This window comes from Bacillus rossius, chromosome 13, assembly GCF_032445375.1.
Source record: "Bacillus rossius redtenbacheri isolate Brsri chromosome 13, Brsri_v3, whole genome shotgun sequence".
NCBI lineage: Eukaryota > Metazoa > Arthropoda > Insecta > Phasmatodea > Bacillidae > Bacillus > Bacillus rossius.
Genome location: NC_086340.1, coordinates 22381800 through 22402996, shown reverse-complemented (window position 1 = coordinate 22402996; position 21197 = coordinate 22381800). Strand labels below are relative to the sequence as shown.

The window sequence follows — 21197 nt, the reverse complement described above, 5'->3', positions numbered from 1 at the left end:
AATTTTCAAGGTCATGAACTCGGCGGCTAGCTCTTAGGACTTTTAAGCCGCTTTTAGATTTTGAGTTCTTTCTAAGACAAAAAGACTTTTGAAGTTTTTCGAAATCCTAATTTTTGAGTTATCAAATTTTTTGAGATTTTTTGGCCGAATTATTTTCCAAAAAATGGAAATTTAGGTGATTTTTGGCTAAATTTGGGCTAATTTGAAGGTCAAGGTCATCCAAGATGGCCACCGTGACGTCAGAGTAATCGGTCATTGACCCGACACAGGCACCACAGCCTGAAGCCTGTGCCCGGAGCCCCTTTTATATACTACTAGTGTTTTATTTTTATATGCGTTTACATGTACACAGGCCGCTGCGCGTCGCCAGTCTGGCGCAACACATCACTAGCATGTGTCGGTGACGCGAACTCATAAGTTTTGCCCCTAAGAAAAGTCGCTCAACGCGGCTAAATAAGTTTTCACTTCAAAAATCTGGATGTCTGTCTTGTCCGCTCGCTGACTTCACGGATGCGTGGAACGTGATTGGTCAGGAAAACTATTCGCGTTCATCGCATCGCGCCCTTTTCGGGCGCCTTTGCGATTCCAGCGTTGTGCGACCCAATGAGCGAGCGACCCAAAACTCCCAGTCAGAACGCACCGAATGCCCTCGGCCGGAGGTGTCACCTGGGTTGTAGCGGTCGGCGCACGTGTAGAAGTCGCCGTGGTGGCACATGGCGTCGTCCCCCCAGCGGTCGTTCACGACGATGTCGTCCTTGACGGGACTCTCGTTATAAAGCCAAGCGATGAACTCCCTTGACTTCCAGTAGTCGTCGCTCGAACCTATCCCGCCGTCCGACCAGAAGATGTCCGGCTTGTAAGTGTTCACCTGAGGGATACAAGAAAGTACGGTAGTCGAGGGAGCATGTTAGTTCTGGGATACTTCAGGGTCACACCCTCCCACACTAAACCAACTTATGGTATGTCCATTAAAAAAAATTCTAGTTATAAATCTTAATAGTATCAACTTAAAAGTGTTGGTTAAAGGTCACAATTAAAGAGTAACTCAAACAGTTTTTCAAAAAAAACAAACATTGCATGCGCGAGTACTGCTTTATTGTTGTTTTAACGCTTGCAGCGCCATCTATGTTGAAAGATTGGGTATTTACCCAACTAGCAGGGGGTGAACCTATAAACCTTATGTGACAACGTGATGGAGTCCCTCCCCATTGGAATCTCTTTTGTACGCGAGCGGTTGAACATCGAAGTCCCTGACCGTTGGATGGGTCGTAATGGTCGAGACGACAGAGCTCTTTTTCGCTGGCCTCCACGTTCACCTGACATGATGCCATGCAATTTTTTTTCCTTTGGTGTTTTATAAAATGTTCGTGTCTACGTTCCGCCGCTACCTAATGATTTGCCAGAGTTGAGACACGGAATTGAAGAGGCTATTGCTTGCATCACCCTGGACTTGTTAACCAAGGCGTTGGAAGAATGGGGCTTTAGGTTGGATGTGTGCCGTATATACCTACTGGAAATTTGTAAGAAAAATATTTTATGATATACCTTTGAAACAGTAAATTCTTTTATGGACATCCAGTACAGCCCTGTAACGAGCGGCTTACATGCCAGTGTATAGTTGTCAGACCGAATGCTGGTTGGATCCTTCCGAAGCCATCGAATGAGTCCGCGTTGATTCGAGCACGGGTGTCTCCGTGACAGGAATATGTCACACGAAGTAGTTCAATGTGAACACCGGGAACCGACGAAAACCCGACAAGGCGTGCCGCAAGCAATGAGTCCTGTAGGGGTAAGCTCAGGGCTGTGGAGGAAAGGCGCAAATCACCCGAGGGCCCGGCTACGTTTAGAGATTTTTGACGTGAAAATCTTAGCTCTCGGTGTACAGCATTTGGTAGGAGTGATTTCGTGTAACCACGTTCCTGCCATCTGTGGCGGATTGGCACATAAATCTCGAAAAGATGGCGAACCCGCGTGATTCGTCCGTATAAATTGCGTTCGTGAACCTCGCAGAATTTACACCGCGCATAGGTATTTAAAAAAAACTTTATTATAGAACATAGAATTATGTTATAAATTATTGCCATAAAAATAATTTTAGCACTCTTATAGCTCCGAGAATTAAGAACATTGATTCCGTAATGTTCCTGGCCTTGACTTGGTCACATGGTCAATTTAATGGCTCTAAACACCGAGTTGAAGAATGGATTCACTATCTGGTTTTCGTCCAGGAAACGGCAAATCAGTTGTCAGATGATACATCAGTAGGCTAAATTGTGGGAAATGAATTCCTCTCTGAAGTCAGGTTCACTCAGAAGCATAATCATAATTTTTATATGAAAAAATTAATGTGATTTTGTTTATACAGCTTTGATGATGTTATGAGGTGAGCAACAAATTTGGCTGTTTTTTAATAGCACCTAAACAATAACGAAATAACGTAATGCAAACTCATATTTACAATGCAATAGTAAATCCGTGGCTGCTTACCAGTTCATACATTTCGGGTATAGTCTTGCGATCAGGAAATAAATGCGTTTTTTCATCGTTGGCCTTGTCCAACAGGTACAGCGGATTGTAGAACTCGAACAGAGAATGGTATAATCCAAGTCGTATGTTAGTATAGCGAATAGCTTTGGTGAATTCCCCTACAAAAAAAAATCAACATTTTTGATTACAAGCAATCTTAAATAAGACCTCAGTATCCTAATTTTTAATTATTATAATATTTTATATATTATAGTTAGGTATCTTAAAATTGCTGGGATTAAAAATAAAGGCCCATAAAATTTGAAAAATAAACTTTTTTTGGAACAACTTTAAAGCTAACCAAAATTTGACGATATTTTTGCACATTGATCATAAATTTTGATATTCTTTCCTAAGAAATTACCCTTGGGGTTGATTTCATAAAAATTCTAAAGCTAAAATTCTGGTTTAATCTCTGATGGCTTTTCTAATAAGAAATCATGAAGAAAAAAATAATTTGAAATCGGAAAGTAATGACCAGCGGTTTAAATTACATGCTCGTAACACCTGAATTATTTTATTTCCCACCTATTAATGTCTATATAGTTTTACAGAACACTAGACGAACAGGGAAAATAAAAGTGAAACCGTGTCTGAGGCTGCCGGGCTTGCTCAGTCCTGCACTGTTAAAAATTTTCTCTTCAAATTTACAAAGAACGCTAGTTACAAATCATCCAGGGATCTTCGCAAATTTACCGTTATCTTATTATCGTTGAACATGAATCCACAAGAATAATCTTGGTATTTTATGTGAACATTCACAAGCTTGTTAATACTCCAGCAAAAAAAAAAAAAAAAAAACATAACCCTGCTCTTATTTCTTCTACGTGTGTGTTTCCCCCCCCCCCCCCCCCCCTTTTGGAAAATATAACTCTAAAGTCGAAAATACGGCGTGGTTTTTACGAAGATCCTGCTATCCGAAATAATAAAGAATTCTTCGTGGAAAATTCCGCAAGTTTACTGTAATTTTTGAGGGTGTGCAGCCGCCCCTATTGGGAAGTGAAGTTGATTCCACAAGTTGCCTGGTGTGATACCAGACCGAAAAGAGACTTGACGCGGCAGTCAACTAGTCGAAAGTCAACCAGGTTGAATCAACTTCGTCTGAAAGGGGCCTAACTCTGGACGTCTGCTTCCCAGGGAGCGCTTGGTGGTTCAAATTTGCGCACAGTTGCACTCGCCTGTAAATTCTACAGTTTTGCGTTCCGTGCTTTGCTCGTTTCGGCATTCACGGTCACCCATAACCTTTATGACCCCCCAAGTTCCGATCATACTGTAAGGTATAACATTGTAGCTACTTACCCACTAAATCCCTGCTTGGACCCACGTCTTTGGAATTCCAACTGAAAGAATATTTCGAAGGCCACAACGTGTATCCTTCATGATGTTTAGTCGTGAGAACAACGTACCTGTAGAAACAGTTTATCATTCATTAGTGTGTAATGCAACGAATTGTTCTGATTGTAAAAAGAGCTTGCGTGCAAACGGATTAACGAGGTAACAAGGGAGCATACCGTTAAGGGAACATACCGTTAAGGGCGCCGTCTGGTCGGGGTGTATATGTATGTGTTAGTGAGGCGGGATGATAAGTGCGACGCTCGCTGGTGCTTCTAGCGCGGTGTCGCCTCTAAGCCCAAGGCTCTGAACTGGCGAGCAGTCTTCTCGTCGTCACAGGATAACTGTGAAATTTGAGCGGTGGCCGCAACATTATGTGGCGGAGAAATGAAGATAAAGGTGTAATGCAAGTCCCTCAAGAGCTTTCAAGAATCTTTACCGGAGGTTTAAGGCCTAAAAATTACTCAGAAAACACGTGTTTTAGCCATTTTAACTCTTTCAAAAATACAGTTCAAAAACTTAATCCGAAATCAAAAGTACTTTTCATCCCTCAGTGAACTCGTAATGCTTTTCGTAAGCAGACCCCACTCGGATATCTTGAGTAGTTTTGAAATCGCGTTGTTTTTCCTGAAGCTCTGCGCACCGCGTGTGTTCCCGGGTGGGCGGGGGCCTACCCGGGCACACACACGGTGTGCAGAGATTCAGAAGGACTAGCGAGCGTCACAACTACCACCACGCCCAAGTCCCGTCTACAATTGCAACGTCCCGAACTGTGTCCGACGGACACTGATCACTGATTGGCCCACGTGACCCTTTGACTTCATGCGTGGCGCGGGCGATGGTCCGAATCTCTCTGGCCCGAATACTTTGGCCGACTTGAAATTTTTGTCCTCAATCTGTGTCCTTTGGTAGCATAGAAGAAGAACACTCGAGATATTTGCTGTTTCCGCTTCTCGTTCCAAAAGGTAAACAGAAAATAACGGACATTTATTAGAATTTAGTTTTGCCTTACAGAATATAAATAAATGTGATTAAACTCCCACAAATTTCATAAGCCAACTAAAGATTAAAAACTTAGCTGCATACACATTTACAATTATTTTTTTCTTTTGGGGCTTTATAAAAGGTAGTGTCTATGTTCCGCCGCTACCAAATGATTTGCCAGAATCGAGACACAGAATTAAAGAGGCTATTGCTTCCATTACTCCGGACTTGTTAACCATATTGTGGGAAGAATTAGTCTTTCAGTTGGATGTGTGCACATATTGAACTTTTGTAAGAAAACCTATTTTTTTTTTTTAACCTTCAATTTGATGTATGATTTGTTGTAAATCAAAAAGGTTATAACGTACCATTGAAACTGGGACATTCATTTACGGACATTCTGTACTCTTTTGCTGTTATTCTGTGACACGTAAGCAGGGACGGATCACGTAAACGGAGGCGAATCTCACGGAACGGAGTATCTACAACGGTACTCATGCGTATTAGCTCGGCAAATGCCCAGCTCTTCCGTTCACGTTACTCGGTGTGACCATCTACGTTTTGTTTTGTTCTAAATACTTTAAAAATTGTTTCAAGTACAAGAATATCTAGTGTTCTATTATTTATTTGTGGTGGTATTTTTTTATTATTTATGTAGATCCTGACCATGTTATAATCTCGAAGCTCATTTAAAAAAAATTAAATTAATATTTCGTAACCGTGAAATGCAATATAATTGGGTGCCTTATGCTAAGTTTCCGTGCATTGCGGAAGCAGCAAACGCGGTAGTGAAATGTCCTGGGAATTCCGTCTCCGTTTGTGTGTCACTGGAGAACGGGCCTAAGTGTCTGCGCTACTCATAGGCCTGAGCCAACCACAGGTAAAAGCTGGCAAAGGTCGAGGGAGCTGGGTGGCTACGATGCTGGGATGGGTTACCTCAGACACTTTGTAGGAGCTCCCCCGAAAACTTTATAGAGTTGCGATGCAAAATGTGCAGGGAGTTTGTGTTCGGTGGTGTTAAGTTTGCCCTTATCGGAGTCGTACGACAATCTGTTCATATCTGCTCCAGATATAGCTATTGCGCAAGTGATTTTTAATCGTACGTTAATTAATTTTGATGTTTGTACAGAAATTTAAGGACAGTAGTTATGTAAAAACGAATTAAAATCTTTGCATTTGTGAAAATATTTAGTATTTGTATTGTGGCAAACCTAATGAAGATCCATCTTTTAAGGAATCATTTCACCCCACTATAGGGTATCCATTATAGAATTTTCTTGGTAGCGGAGTTGTGGAACCATGAGGGGAGTGAAGTTAGGGTAGCTGCACTGGCATTAAACCCCCCCCCCCCCCCAAACTCCTGTGGAATGTCATAAAATTGCAGATATTTGTAAGTTTTCACTTTTACATGAAAACGACTGTATCACTACAAAATATTGTTCGCTGTAATACTGAATTTGGGTTCTTACCCGTGAATGTATGCTTTGTGTTGTCCCAGTTCCGTCAATAGTTGAAAGTTGTTTGTATACCATTCCCTAGATAGCATTCCAGTATTAACTGCGCACATTTATATGAGTAATGAAACAAAATAAAGTATAATTATTAAATATTCGATTATTTAAAAATATATATGCTTGAATGAAACACACATTAAAATATAACACTGCGAGCCTATTTTTGAAAGATATACTCAGCATGATCTCGAAAAATTTATTTTATACATGCGAAAATTACCATAGCCATGCGTTGTTACGTTATCTTTCTTGTAGTATTACAAACTATTTCTTAACAACTAGTTTCCAAAGGAATCTTCTGTAAAAGTACAGAAAAATATTTTTCTCTGAATCGATGCGCCACTTCAATTCGTAAAAAAATATTGGTTTTTATTAAAAAAAAAGATCGAAGTTCATTGAGTATGTTCTCTCACATCCAAATTTTCTGCAAGAAAATCGCCCTTTGTTAATTGCATAACGAAAGGATCTAACATATCGCACCTACGCTAAGCTTGCTTACCTTGCTCCAGCATTTTCGAAAATTTCCGCCCAATCATTAGGGTCGAAAAATTCAGCAGTAAAGTCCTTGGCGAATTCCTGGTATGTGAATCCAGGGCGGTAGTTTTTCTTCATGAACTCGACATAATCTGTGTAATTATCTGAAAAAACACAATTTTCACACGTGATTAATTAAAAAACGAACTTTCTTCTGAACGTTGTGACAAATGCGGTCTTTACCCACCTCAGCATTCTTATATGTTTACAGCTTTATTCTTGATCTATATAAACAAGAATAACTGTCGTTAATTCAAATTGTTTGGTGGGAAATTAAGAAAATATGTAAACACTTTAGGTAGCTGTAGAGTGGTGTTAATTTATCTACGATAAGCGTTGTAATTGATCTGAAATCACCTTAAATTCCAAACTTTCACTTTAATCACCATGGATTATTTTCTAAAATAAATTTTATATTATTTTAGTTTAATCTAATTACGAAATAAATAGAACTGTTGCCAAATATTTAAGAACGTCATCTTAGCATGGCTTTCTCGATACTAAACAGAGTTAAAAATTACCAGTTTCATTTGATAGATACATGATTAGGAAAACATAGTATGTATTTAGTAAGAAGTAACTAAAAAATAAAATAGTTATAATGTTATACATACTTGCCCATCTGTTCCAAAACCACTCGGAGCCAAATGAGGGGACAGAGTAGACGCCCCAGTGAATGAAAATTCCGAATTTGGCATCGTCATACCACTCTGGCAGGGGCCTGGTGTCTAGACTAGCCCACGTGGCATTGTAAGTGGTTCCTGTACAGCCACATGTTGACCCGAGAAGAATAAGCACACTCAGAGAGGTTAATGCAGACATTTTAACTGTGTTCAAGTAGACAAGATTCATGCACCGAAAAACTTTTTTTTTCAAACTCTGGTGTATCTCCAACGAATTTTCAGATACACTATCAACATCTTTGCGATAAGAATAAAAAATAAATAAAAACAACTTATGTTCAACGTACCATTTCGTTGACCACCGACAATGTCTACGTGATAGCACGTTAAGATAAGACAGAGGGTAAAGTGCTTGTGCAACAGTACTTACAGCATGTTTGGAAATTTTCCAACCTCGATTGTGTTCCATTCCATAATGCCATAATGAAGTGTCTCCAACTCCCAGGCACGCCTCATCAGTAATTGCATTTGTGCACACAATAAAACACAAATAAAGGACAATTGATAAAGTTGACGCCAAATACTACAAGAAAATTTAACACTCACTCGTACAACTGTAACTTAATTTAAAAATTGGACATGTTTGCAAGAAAAGTTGAAATAAGTTTCATTATTGATACTCATTAAGTACTTTTCAAAAAGTTTACCTTTATACTATATGAACTATTTAAGCTAGATTTTACGTACTGAACTCTGGTGCATACTATATTTCACACATGTAATTAAGTTTCTGTGTCACCGTTAAAAATAAATAAACACTACGTAACTTCGTGACTGGACTTGTAAGTCGGAAATAATTACGGAAAATCGGTAATGCTTGGCAGCACTGAAAAAATGCACACACAGGCCGAGTTCCGACTCTTTCACGAACTCACTGATTCACGAGCCTGCGAATATCGTCCTTCCACTTTCCGAGTTTGCTCAAAGTTAGCGCGCTGTCAGCGAAACGAAACACAAACTTCAAAATAATTTATTTTGTTTTTTATTAAACGGTATTTTATTTTCCACAAGGCTCACGAGTTTGATACCAACAACGCCACGACTCTGGTCGCGGTTACGTCACGGTTGTAAACGGAGTTTCACACGAAACTGTTTTGAGAAACGATTTACCCGCGCAGTTCAAGATGATTGCGGGCAAGACGTATAGCGCGTGGACAGAGAGACAGTCGCTCAAACTTCCCGTCCCATTCACACAGCAGTTTTCGTTCGAGGGTGGCCCAGGTAGTTAGTTGCTTTTTTTTTTTTTTTTTTTTTTTTTTTTAAAAAGATAGCGAACGTGCCCGATCTCCACGAGGGCTCAATTTTTTTTTGATAGAGTTAGTTCGATAAACTATAATAAACCCTTGTTCGTGGCGAGTCAACAGCAGGATAGTGCCGCTCGACGTGTGACGGGTCACTCATGGGCGTCGCAACTGGGGGGGGGGGGGAGGGGGACGGGGGGGACACGTCCCCCCCCAATAATAAAAGTCTTCAATTTCGTCCCCTCCAATAATATATTTAATTTCATAGTTATATTAAAAAAAATGATTTCTGTGATATAACCCATATGTTGCGCATGGTGCATTTAGTCCAATCGTGGTAATGTGAGCACTTTTTAATTCGGTCTTCGTGTAAAATCAAAATCAGGTCCGATACCGAATAGAGGTAGGCCTATGTTAACTGTGTTTTTACAAATTTGTTCTGTGAAAATATTTTTTAGAAAAAATAAATTATATATTGCAACCAACTATAATAAGAATATTTAGGAAAGAAAAATGGCTAAAAACCACCTTTCTACATCTCCAACCCCAAATTTTCTGTAATTTTACAGAAGATTCCTTTGGAAACTAGTTGTTAAGAAATAGTTTGTAATACCACAAGAAAGATAACGTAACAACGCATGGCTATGGTAATTTTCGCATGTATAAAATAAATTTTTCGAGATCATGCTGAGTATATCTTTCAAAAATAGGCTCGCAGTGTTATATTTTAATGTGTGTTTCATTCAAGCATATATATATTTTTTAAATAATCGAATATTCAATAATTATACTTTATTTTGTTTAATTACTTCTATAAATGTGCGCAGTTAATACTGGAATGCTATCTAGGGAATGGTATACAAACAACTTTTAACTATTGGCGGAACTGGGACAACGCAAAGCATACATTCACGGGTAAGAACTCAAATTCAGTATTACAGCGAACAATATTTTGTAGTGATACAATCGTTTTCATGTAAATGTGAAAACTTACAAATATCTGCAATTTTATGACATTCCACAGGAGAAGGGGGGGGGGGGGGGGTGTTTGAATGCCAGTGCAGCTACCCTAACTTCATTCCCCTCATGGTTCCACAACACCGCTACCAAGAAAATGCTATAATGGATACCCTATGGTGGGGTGAAATGATTCCTTAAAAGATGGACCTTCATTAGTTTTGACACAATACAAATACTAAATATTTTCACAAATGCAAAGATGTTAATTCGTTTTTACATAACTACAGTCCTTAAATTTCTGTACAAACATTAAAATTAATTAACTTGCGATTAAAAGATCACTTTCGGAATAACTATATCTGGTGCAGATATGAACAGATTGTCGTACGACTCCGATAAGGGCAAACTTAACACCACCGAACACAAACTCCCTGCACCTTTTGCATCGCAACTCTATAAATTTTTGGGGAGAGCTCCTACAAAGTGTCTGAGGTAACCCATCCCAGCATCGTAGCCAATCGTAATTAATTTTTTTTAAATGAGCTTCGAGATTATAGCATGGTCAGGTACTACATACATAATAAAAAAATTGGTTACCTGTAAAGTCGATTTACGGACGATAGTTTAACGTGACAACGTCATAACAAAACATTGATGAAATGATTGCATACTTTTATGAATAAAATTGAATAATTTTTATTGAATTATCACTATTTTGTATGGATACTAGGAAGTGGAATGAAATCTACAATTTAATTGATAAATTTACTTTTATTTGCACTCATTAGTTCAAATATGTGTATTACTTTAACGAAGAGATTATTTTAACTATAACTTTTATACATGTTTGCTATTTAACTTCTTCCAATCTGTGTTATTCTGTTAAGGATAGGACGATGATAGGAAAAGTAGGAAACGAATGGGAGTGTTTCAAGTTTAATGTGCCTCGAAAAAGTCAAATCGACGGTTGTTCCAATCGAGTGGAAGAGAGATAGATGCGGCGCAAGCATACAATGAGCGTAACGGGACAATGTGCGTAACGGGACACTTTTTCGTGCGTGAAGCCGGCGTTCATCGATTTATTAGACGTTGTCACGTCAAAAAAAAAATTGTGGATATCATCTTATCAGTTCTGGAACACGTTCGCTATCTTTCGGCGAGCGTGATTATCTCTTGGAGTGTAATGTTTTGTTGACGTGAATAAGGCGACGGCGACAGGTGCGCCAGGACTCGCGGCCTCTGAAAGCGCAGCACCGCAGACGCGTCGAGGGCAGGGTGTCCACAGTTGGTACTTGCGTACTAGATCTAGTACTTTTATAAGTTCTTTAAGTGGTCTAGTACATTTACGCTCAGATCTAGTACTTTCTTTTCTTTAATATAATACTGTTACAGTCAGGGGCGCAACAACAGGGGGGAGGGGGGAGGGCAAGGGTATTTCCCCCCCCCCCTTTTCTGAAACCTTGAAGTGAGGGCAAACGGGGGCAAAGAAAGTGCTGTGTAATCAATTTTTACCTATTAAAACTGCTTAAATAGCACCATTTTCCACCTTGAAATACAAATCAAAACGGGGGATCGAAGATTCTTTATAAATAGGTATATTGCCCCCCCCCCCCCCTTTTTGGTAATTTAGTTGTTGCGCCCCTGATTACAGTAACTCCAATATGTTTTATTATTAAGCGTAATAATTTTTTAAAAAACTATGAAATTTATGTGTGTGTGGTGTGATATTTAAGTTCAAGCATTGCAACGCCATAATAACTTCCTAAATTGTTAAAAACCATAAAAAAAATTATAATTTAGTACTTTTTTTTTTAATCTAGTACTTTTTTTCTCGCCCAAGTTGGTACGAAATATTTTTTTTTTTTTCCTTGCGGACAGCCTGGTCGAGGGGAGTCCCGCGCTCAGACGACGCCACAGAACGACGCCATGACGAACCACGGGCCGAGGACGACCCTCGCGCTGCTCCTGGTCGGCGCGTGCCTCGCGCGGGGAACAGAGACCGCCCCCCGGTCCAAGGGCATCTCCAGAGACGCGTTCGGCAGCGCGGGCTCGCAGGCCGTGGACAGGTACGGCGGGGTTGATGCTCGAACAGCCTCGTACCTTTGAACATATATATACTGTGTAGAAGTCGCGAGTGGATAGGATTTACTCTACGTTTTTTTCAGGAGCGTATGACTAGCAGCTTGGGAACTTCACCGCTGCAGTGCGCTGCCGTAACTCCCTGTATCGTCTTAGGTTGTTATGTACCTACACGTTAGAGCGCAGCACTGTCGCCCGCTTGTCATTCCCCCGCACCCCCCCCCCCTCCCCCACCAACCAATCATTCACTGCAGCTCGAGGTCGTTCAACGGGAGGGGGAAGGGGTGTTTGAAGAGTTCGACACTTGTCCCGCTAGGGACCACCACAAGTCGATGCCCTAGAGATGGTGGCGATTGCGGCGGTGAATTAACCAACTACCTCAAAACCGTATTAGAAATTTTAACCTGGGCTGGCGACTTCTATACAGTATATATATTCAAAGCAGGTACGGCGGGGAAAATGCTCGAACAAGCCTCGTACCTTTGAATATATATATATATACACTGTATAGAAGTCGCGGGTGGATAGGATTTACTCTACGTTTTTCAGGAGCGTATGACTAGCAGCTTGGGAACTTCACCGCTGCAGTGCGCTGCCGTAACTCCCTGTATCGTCTTAGGTTGTTATGTACCTACACGTTAGAGCGCAGCACTGTCGCCCGCTTGTCATTCCCCCGCACCCCCCCCCCCCCTCCCCCACCAACCAATCATTCACTGCAGCTCGAGGTCGTTCAACGGGAGGGGGAAGGGGTGTTTGAAGAGTTCGACACTTGTCCCGCTAGGGACCACCACAAGTCGATGCCCTAGAGATGGTGGCGATTGCGGCGGTGAATTAACCAACTACCTCAAAACCGTATTAGAAATTTTAACCTGGGCTGGCGACTTCTATACAGTATATATATTCAAAGCAGGTACGGCGGGGAAAATGCTCGAACAAGCCTCGTACCTTTGAATATATATATATATACACTGTATAGAAGTCGCGGGTGGATAGGATTTACTCTACGTTTTTCAGGAGCGTATGACTAGCAGCTTGGGAACTTCACCGCTGCAGTGCGCTGCCGTAACTCCCTGTATCGTCTTAGGTTGTTATGTACCTACACGTTAGAGCGCAGCACTGTCGCCCGCTGTCATTCCCCCGCACCCCTCCCCCCCCCCCCAACCAATCATTCACTGCAGCTCAAGGTCGTTCAACGGGAGGGGGAAGGGGTGTTTGAAGAGTTCGACACTTGTCCCGCTAGGGACCACCACAAGTCGATGCCCTGGAGATGGTGGCGATTGCGGCGGTGAATTAACCAACTACCTCAAACCGTATTAGAAATTTTAACCTGGGCTGGCGACTTCTATACAGTATATATATATATATATATATATATATATATATATATATATATATATATATATATATATTCAAAGCTCGTATGCACCCACCCAGGCGGGAAGCCTTCTTTTTCACAGGCGAGAGAGCCAAAACCCGAAGTTCCCCGAAGTTCATGCTCCCCCTTTTTTTCCGTATCTTTAATGTAGCTATCCTAACCAAATCAACCGTCCACAATGTTTTAAAGTATTTATAATGTAGCTAACCTAACCTAATTGGCCATTAGTATCATTTTATCAACACCGCCATATTTATTTACAATGAACAAAAACAAAACCCCGAAGATGCACGATCGTTCGCTTGGCTCTCTCGTCTGTGAAAAGAAGGCTTCCCGTAACTGGAACTTCTAACCACCTTAGGACAGGGGGAAGGGGGGTTCAGGGCCGGCGCGTCCATACAGGCGAACTAGGCAACCGCCCAGGGCGCCAAGTAGCTGGGGGCGGCGCAGCACGACACATAACAGCTGATGATAATATGTTTAACGATTATTGAAACTAGATGAAAATGGATTTTTGTAACAGTTTGGAATGTTTATATTGATGTAAGTAATTATTCAAAGTCCACGGTGACCTGTTTATGATTTGTAATAAGTAAAAAAAGTTAAAAAAAAAAAACACAAGCCTGCTTACGTTTGACTGTTGACAAAATCTTAGGCTTACGTTATGTATTTTGAGGCAGGTAAAAATTTTTTTTTGGGATGTCCGGCGGGATGGGGGGGGGGGGGGGGTCATTATGGTTTTTCGCCTAGGGCACCAATTACCTTGCACCGGCCCTTGGGGGGCCACGACACACACATTTTAATGCAAGTAACATGTTCTGCTGAAAGGGGCATCTCACTCATATACATACACACACAGCCAACAGACAAAGTAAACACTGCAAATATGTTGCCCCCCCCCCCCCTCCCCTTCTTTTTTCAAGTCCTTCCCAACGGCACCAAGAACAGACAAAGCACATACTGAGGGAAAGTCGTAAGCAAGGGTTGTAGGGTGGTGACTGGAAAAAAAAACGAAAGGGTTGATCATCCCACATATTACCGGTAAAGGTGGGTTTACGATTGAAAATTAAGAATTAAGACTTAAGACTTAGTCGTGTACTTACCATATGACTCAATGTAAACTAGTGGAATGGTTTATGATTGTCGTGTGTGAATTTTGACGGGTCGTGTGCGAACCATATGACGACTTAAGACTTAACAGAAATGGTTATATTTTATATTTTTCGTTAAGACTTAAGGGAAGCGACCAATCACAACAAACCGGAACCTTTCAACCGGAAGTTTATGTCTTATTATTGGACCGAGCGAGGCAGTATTTTGGGTAAGAATTCGTATATTTGTCATTTGTAATCATCATCCATTTCGAAAAATAGATATTCCATTTGTCAATAACCTATTTCATACCTGCTTCTCCGTTTCGAACAATGGCCGACCATGTGTTTTATGCTGTGATTGGTCAGAATATTAACGACTTCCATGTCAATCGTAAACTGGAAGATGTAGTTTTGACTTGATCGTGTGCTCGATGTTAAGTTATAATTCTTAAGGAAATCAATCGTAAACCCAGCTTAAGACTGTGGGGCGGGGTGGCTGCGCAGGTACACGCTGAGGAACGGCCGCGGCGCGGAGGTGCAGGTGATGTCGTACGGCGCCACAGTCACTTCCGTCAAGCTCCCGGACAGGAGCGGCGGCGTGGACGACGTCGTGCTGGGCTTCGACGACCTCGACGGTCGGTTCGGGGCTCAACGCAGCACCTTTGAATACATACATATACTGTACAGAAGTCGCCAGCCCAGGTTAAAATTTCCAATACGGTTTTGAGGTAGGTAGTTGGTTAATTCACCGCCCGCAATCGCCACCATCTCTAGGGGCATCGACCTGTGGCGGTCCCTAGCGGACAAGTGTCGAACTCTTCAAAAACCACCCCCCTTCCCCCCCTCCCCGTTGAACGACCTCGAGCTGCAGTGAATGATGGTTGGCGGGGGGCGCGCTGGGGAATGACAGCGGGCGACAGTGCTGCGCTCTAACGTGTAAATAACAACTAAGACGATACAGGGCGTTACGGCAGCGCACTGCAGCGGTGAAGTTCCCAAGCTGCTCGTCATACGCTCCTGAAAAACGTAGAGTAAATCCTATCCACTCGCGACTTCTATACAGTATATATATATATATATATATATATATATATATATATATATATATACATACACGTATATATATTCAAAGGCAGCACGCTCCGTCGCTGTTTCCGAACGCCGATGCGAACTGCGCTGATTTCAAGGCCGCGAAAGGATCGACGAATTACTTTCTCTGAACGATTCGTGCAAATGGGGGAATTTCCATTTGATACAATTTCCGGGACACAAGTCATTGCAGTTTTTCCACCGTTTGTCACGGGAAAAAAAAACTCTACCGTGTTCGACGGTTATACCTATGTCATGGTTGTGTTCGTATATTTGATGTCTGCCTGAATCGTTGAAAATGTTTCGTCGTTGTTAGCTCACTGTGTTCGTCTCAGTGGCGGAACCAAGGGAGGGGGGGGGGGGGGAAGGCACCAGGGACAATTCCCCCCCCCCCCCGAAAAACCAGTTGTCTGCTACGTTAATATTGCCGACAAAAAAATTATTGTTTCTGAAAACAATAAAATATTTTACTATATAATTAATGAATTTCTTGTAGAATCATAAAATATGGTGGTTGGATGTTATGTGTAGTGTAAGTAGATTAAATACATATTTAGTAATTTTAAGACATTTTTTGTCTGGCTAATCTGAAATCCAAGAGCGCCCCCCCCCCCCCCCTCGACCCTCCGAGGTGAACCTCTGGATCCGCCACTGCGTCTGTTATTTTTTTTTTCATGCTAAATTCCTTCCCACGGAATTCTCGTGCTGTCCGATATTTAAGTCTGAATGTGTTCGTCTGTGCTGTCTTCCTTGTGTTGTCCACAATACCTGTTTAGTTTCATCGTTGGGTTTATACTGTTTGACATCGGCTTGTTTTCTTTTTCGGTTTGTGTTTTCATTTTTATCTCTCATTTTGTATTTATGAATTTTTTTACCTTGAAAAGCAGCGTACGTCCAAGAAATTGTATCAAATTAACGAATTATTTTGTCGCGAACACAACCTGGTGTGAACCAGCAAAAAAATTACTCCATCGGCAGTCGTCTGCGTTTGAATTTTTTTTTTTTTCGACGGTCTATTTTCTGGAAAATTTCAAGTTATACTTTTTCAGTTTTTTTTTTTTTCATTTGGCAATGACAGAAGCAGATAAAGATAAAAGGGTATCGACAGGAGTTTCCTGGCCTAGCAACACGCCAAGAGAGAGCGTCGCAAACCTCTCAGGGGCCATAAGTTGCATGAAACCAAGGATACGATTCACAGTATATAATATAATAAGGATGTAAGGGTCATTGCGATAGTTCGGAAGGTCAATGTAAATGGCTGATGCACTTTGCAGAGGTCCTTTAGGCTACAGGGTCCTTTGAGGAGGTGTTCGGAAACAGCGAATATTTTATAAGATTCCCTGAATTATATATATATATATATATATATATATATATATATATATATATAATGTGCAACATTTTTGTGTCAATGTGTTGTTTTTCAGAACACAAAACAAAGTTAAGGTATTAAGTATATTTAAAGTGGTAGTTTAACTTATAAAGCATATCAGGGAGTTATTGCATTGCAAAATTACGGCATTTGGCATATCAACTGAAAAAAAAAGTTATCACTGTTTATACAACGTTCAAGAGCTGAATTATCGGCCAAAAAAAAATCATAGATTCAAGACGTTGGTTCAGAAATATTTGTTGCATGTGAGTGTGGAAATTAATTACACATCAAAATATTTCTTAGCTGTATACCATGCGACAAAAATACGACCCAGATTTAAAAGGTTTACAAAAAAAAAAAAGGCGCGTGTATGCAGGTAAGAACTTATACTTATTTGGCAAGATTAAGAAACTGGGAATCAACATGTACGCTGAAAATTTATTCTCATAGAATGAAAAACTGAGTTTTGTGAGATATTAAATACGATTATTAAAATTATTTAAAATAATTATTTTTTACGAATCACAAGTCACATGTAGCTCAATACTTGTGACCTTTAGACTGCAAACTTTAGTTTGACAAATAAACTAGCTATACAGCATACACTTAACTTCAGATAGAGCAGAGTTCGTCACGTAAAAGTTAAAACCAACAACGAAGTAGAAATTATGATCGATGCTATGTAGGCCTACATCATAACAAAATTTTCTTTGCTAGTAAAGTATAATTAAACCTGAAGAAAATCAAACTACAGTAACATTTTGTGGTAGCTATTAGTTCTACATTTAAATTATATGTTAGTACATGTTTTTCAGTTTGTTTATTACATGAATTATTTATCATTCTTTTGAAGAAAAAAAACCCCACGTGCTATGTGATAATTATCTTTCGCTTGAACACAATTGGAAAAAAAGTCCACCTTTTTAAATTTCCGCTGCATTGTGCGCGCTCATTTCGTTACATACTATAACAGTTTACCCTCAAAGCGCCTAAAGAAGTGTTACTTCAAAAATACACGGTAATTGTTAATTACATTTTTATTGCGTAGCTTGAATATACTGTGAATACAGTTTGTTTTCCAATTGGTTTTGAAACCTAATCGTCCAGAGGGTAGCCTTCATTCGCAATGCACACATATACAGTCGATTACTGACGTGTCGATTTTAGATATCCTTTCAAATACGGGCGATATTTTTGATGTAGCCTGTATACTCAAATTTATCATATATTTAGAGTGTAAAATAATTTAGATGATTTTGCTTTCATATTCGTCATTTACTTTAGCTTATAGATTATATTTTACATAAAAATACAGAATGTTCACCAATTTCACAGAAAGTTGTGAATAAACACGACTTAAAAACCAACTGATGTGACCATTTTCTGTTCTTAGCAGGCGGTAGAAAAATAACTTGTTTGTTTTTATTCGGGAGCTTATTCTTAGTTTATCGTTACTTCAGTAACTCTGTTAAATCATGAGCTATGCTTTAAAAGTTAAATAGTTTCTCTGTATTTTTTTGTAAATGGAACATAAATATTAATGTAAATGATAAATATTTGTATTTTTACATTTACACGAAAACAACTGTACCGTACAAAATAATTTTTGCAGTAATACTGAGTTCGGATTCTTAACCCGAGCATTTATGCTTTGAGTTGTCCCAGTGCCTCCAATACCTAGTTAGTTTGTAAACCGTTCCCTGAATAGCTTTCTAGTAAAATCTGCGCACATTTCTAAGCATAATAAAACCAAATAAAATCAAATGATTAAATATTTGATTATATTTTCCTTGGTTTAAAATAATATTCTCATATGTAACATAATTAAAAAACTTTTTTTTTGGCAATTTTCAAAAGAAATACTCAGTATTATCTCAAAAATCTTATTTCATACGTTCAAAATTACCATAGTCATCTGTTTACACAGTTGCAATATCTTTCTTAATTTATTACAAACTATTTCTTGGTAACGTGTTTCAAAAGAAATCTTTCGTAAAAGTACGGAATGTTTATTTTCTTTGTGTGGCCTAAAAAACTGTTGAAATCAAGATGTCGTAATTCTGTTCATATCCCTCCTTATAGGTTTGGTTCTTAATTTTACGTAAAATGTTCTGCTAGGTAGTGTCTGTTTGCAAGGCATTTAATTGATTTGATTTTTGTTTCAGGTTATCTGAAGGCTGACAATCCTTACTTCGGGGCGGTAGTAGGACGTGTTGCGAACAGGATAAAAAACGGACGTTTCAAAATTGGGAACGAAACCTACCAGATAAGTCTGAACGACGGCAACAACACCTTGCACGGAGGACTGAAAGGGTTCGATAAGGTAATTCTGAGACATGGCTACTGTCCTTTTGCCGTCCAATGATGAAGTGGCTTCAACATGAACGGCCGCTGCTTTTCATCGGTAGGCGCTGGCGTACCTACACGTTCATTACATAATACGAAACAAGAACACGAAATTAACGTAAAATTCTTTAAAATAATTCCAAGCGTGACAAATATACACGCAGACTGAGTTTTCAACTGCATTTCTGAACGAAATATCACACGTAGTTTCCGCACCCGCCGCTAGATTTCAGCGCCGAAGCAGGTATGTCGACTATCGAATCAATCATTCCATTTGCAGAGTGAAATCTTAAAATATATAATGAAACGGCTCCGATAAAAAAGAAAAATACTCGAAAAAAAAAACTAACTAAACCCTGGGATTTGGACCTGATTTTCTAGAAGGAAATTTAAAGATAAACTTTTTTTTTGGACGCGATGAGTGTAAAATTTTAAGGCCGAGTTTTAATGCAACGTTTTTCGTGAAACATTGTTTTGAAATGTTTTTGACACCAATTATGACAGAGAATATGTACTTGGCCAAATATAGATATAAAAAGAGCACTATTCTGTATATGTTTCCGGGCTGGTTTTCGTTCTCCTCTTTGTGCGATAATTGGTTCCCCGTCAAAATAATAATGATAATAATAATCGAGAGAGATAGATGAAGGAAAGAATAAAACAGTGTGCATATGCGCTTGTTTCAGAAAATAGATGTAAGTATCCCATACGGTCAGCTGCGAGTGCCTTGAATTTTTATATTTCATATCAGCGCTAAACCGGCGGCATAAAAACCTGTGAAATAATCAATCAAGCAGAAAACTTTTTGAAGTGAAACTTCTAATGCGACTTCCAACAAGGTTGCGTTAAACATTTAATGCTCCTGGGGAGGGGGAATAGAAAGAGACAGAGCGAGAATGAATGCGTGGCACTCGAACGCATGCGCGAGCGTTAGCAGCGAGTAGCCTCCAATATTCCAACGCAAGAGGGAGAGAGTAAGAAAAAAAATAAAGATCCTGACAGTTTGTAGTGTCACCATATTTGTTTCAATTTTCAATACACTTTTTGTATATTACAATTTAAATTGCAGAAAAAAAAATCATGTTTCATAGACATATAAATAGTGAGTGTGTGTCATTTCTCTATGTCCACGAGGTCTCGCCGCGTCAATTTTCTCCTTGGGGCGAACCCGTCCGCTTGATTAAATAAACAGCTTTTGTCGTTGAATAATTTCATGATTTATTTTAGTTTGATTTGATACAATATGATTTCACTAAAAATCAATTTCTACCCCTTCCTATTTTCATTTCCACATTACGAAGTTTCACTTCTTCCGCGCGGAGGGACTCCACGCACTATTTTTTTTTTCTGGCGTGTGTCAAGGAATCGCTGTTGGACATTTGCAGAAGGTGTGGAGCTCCTGCGTGGAAGACGACAAGGTGGTGTTCAGCTACTTGAGCAGCGACGGCGAAGAAGGTTTCCCCGGAGCGGTGCTGGCTAGCGTCACGTATCAGCTGACCGACAGCAACGAGTTGAAAGTGACGTGGAAGGCGACCTCAACCAAGCCGACGCCCATCAATTTGACCAACCATTCATACTTCAATCTTTGTGGACACGTGAGTAAAAAGAAATAAAATTGGTTGTCTGTAAAGTCGGTTTACGGACGATATATTAACGTGACAACGTCATAACAAAACGTTGGTGAAATGATTGCATACTTTTATGAATAAAATTGAATAATTTTTATTGAATTATCACTATTTTGTATGGATACAAAGAAGGAGTGAAATGAAATCTACAATTTAATTGATAAATTTACTTTTATTTGCACTCATTCATTCAAATATGTTTATTACCTTAACGAAGAGATTATTTTAACTATAACTTTTATACATGAGTGCTATTTAACTTCTTCCAATCTGTGTTATTCTGTTAAGGATAGGACGATGATAGGAAATGTAGGAAACGAATGGGAGTGTTTCAAGTTTAATGTGCCTCGAAAAAGTCAAATCGATGGTTGTTCCAATCGAGTGGAAGAGAGATAGATGCGGCGCAAGCTTTCAATGAGCGTAACGGGACACAGCGT

At 39.8% G+C, this 21197-nt stretch overlaps 2 protein-coding genes across 5 annotated transcripts in view; one reads left to right on the top strand and one right to left on the bottom strand.

Annotated features, from left to right (window-relative positions):
• The window catches only part of LOC134538361 (alpha-L-fucosidase-like), a 38209-nt gene extending 30410 nt beyond the window's left edge, over positions 1–7799 (bottom strand). The window contains exons 1-5 of the mRNA XM_063379619.1: positions 7505–7799; positions 6856–6994; positions 3826–3932; positions 2488–2645; positions 667–868 (exon numbers count right to left, since the gene is read on the bottom strand). Of these exons, the coding sequence (XP_063235689.1) occupies positions 667–868; positions 2488–2645; positions 3826–3932; positions 6856–6994; positions 7505–7742 (844 nt within the window). The 5' untranslated portion in view covers positions 7743–7799. The remainder of the gene's footprint in view (positions 1–666; positions 869–2487; positions 2646–3825; positions 3933–6855; positions 6995–7504) is intronic.
• A 3140-nt stretch (positions 7800–10939) lies between these two features.
• Positions 10940–21197, top strand: part of LOC134538360 (galactose mutarotase-like) — a 36635-nt gene continuing 26377 nt past the window's right edge. The window contains exons 1-5 of one of the 4 annotated variants that reach the window (XM_063379618.1): positions 10940–11062; positions 11653–11840; positions 14827–14957; positions 18952–19109; positions 20518–20727. In XM_063379618.1, coding sequence (XP_063235688.1) covers positions 11701–11840; positions 14827–14957; positions 18952–19109; positions 20518–20727 — 639 coding nt within the window. In that variant the 5' untranslated portion in view covers positions 10940–11062; positions 11653–11700. The remainder of the gene's footprint in view (positions 11063–11652; positions 11841–14826; positions 14958–18951; positions 19110–20517; positions 20728–21197) is intronic. The other 3 variants (XM_063379615.1, XM_063379616.1, XM_063379617.1) reach the window with 3 other exon arrangements.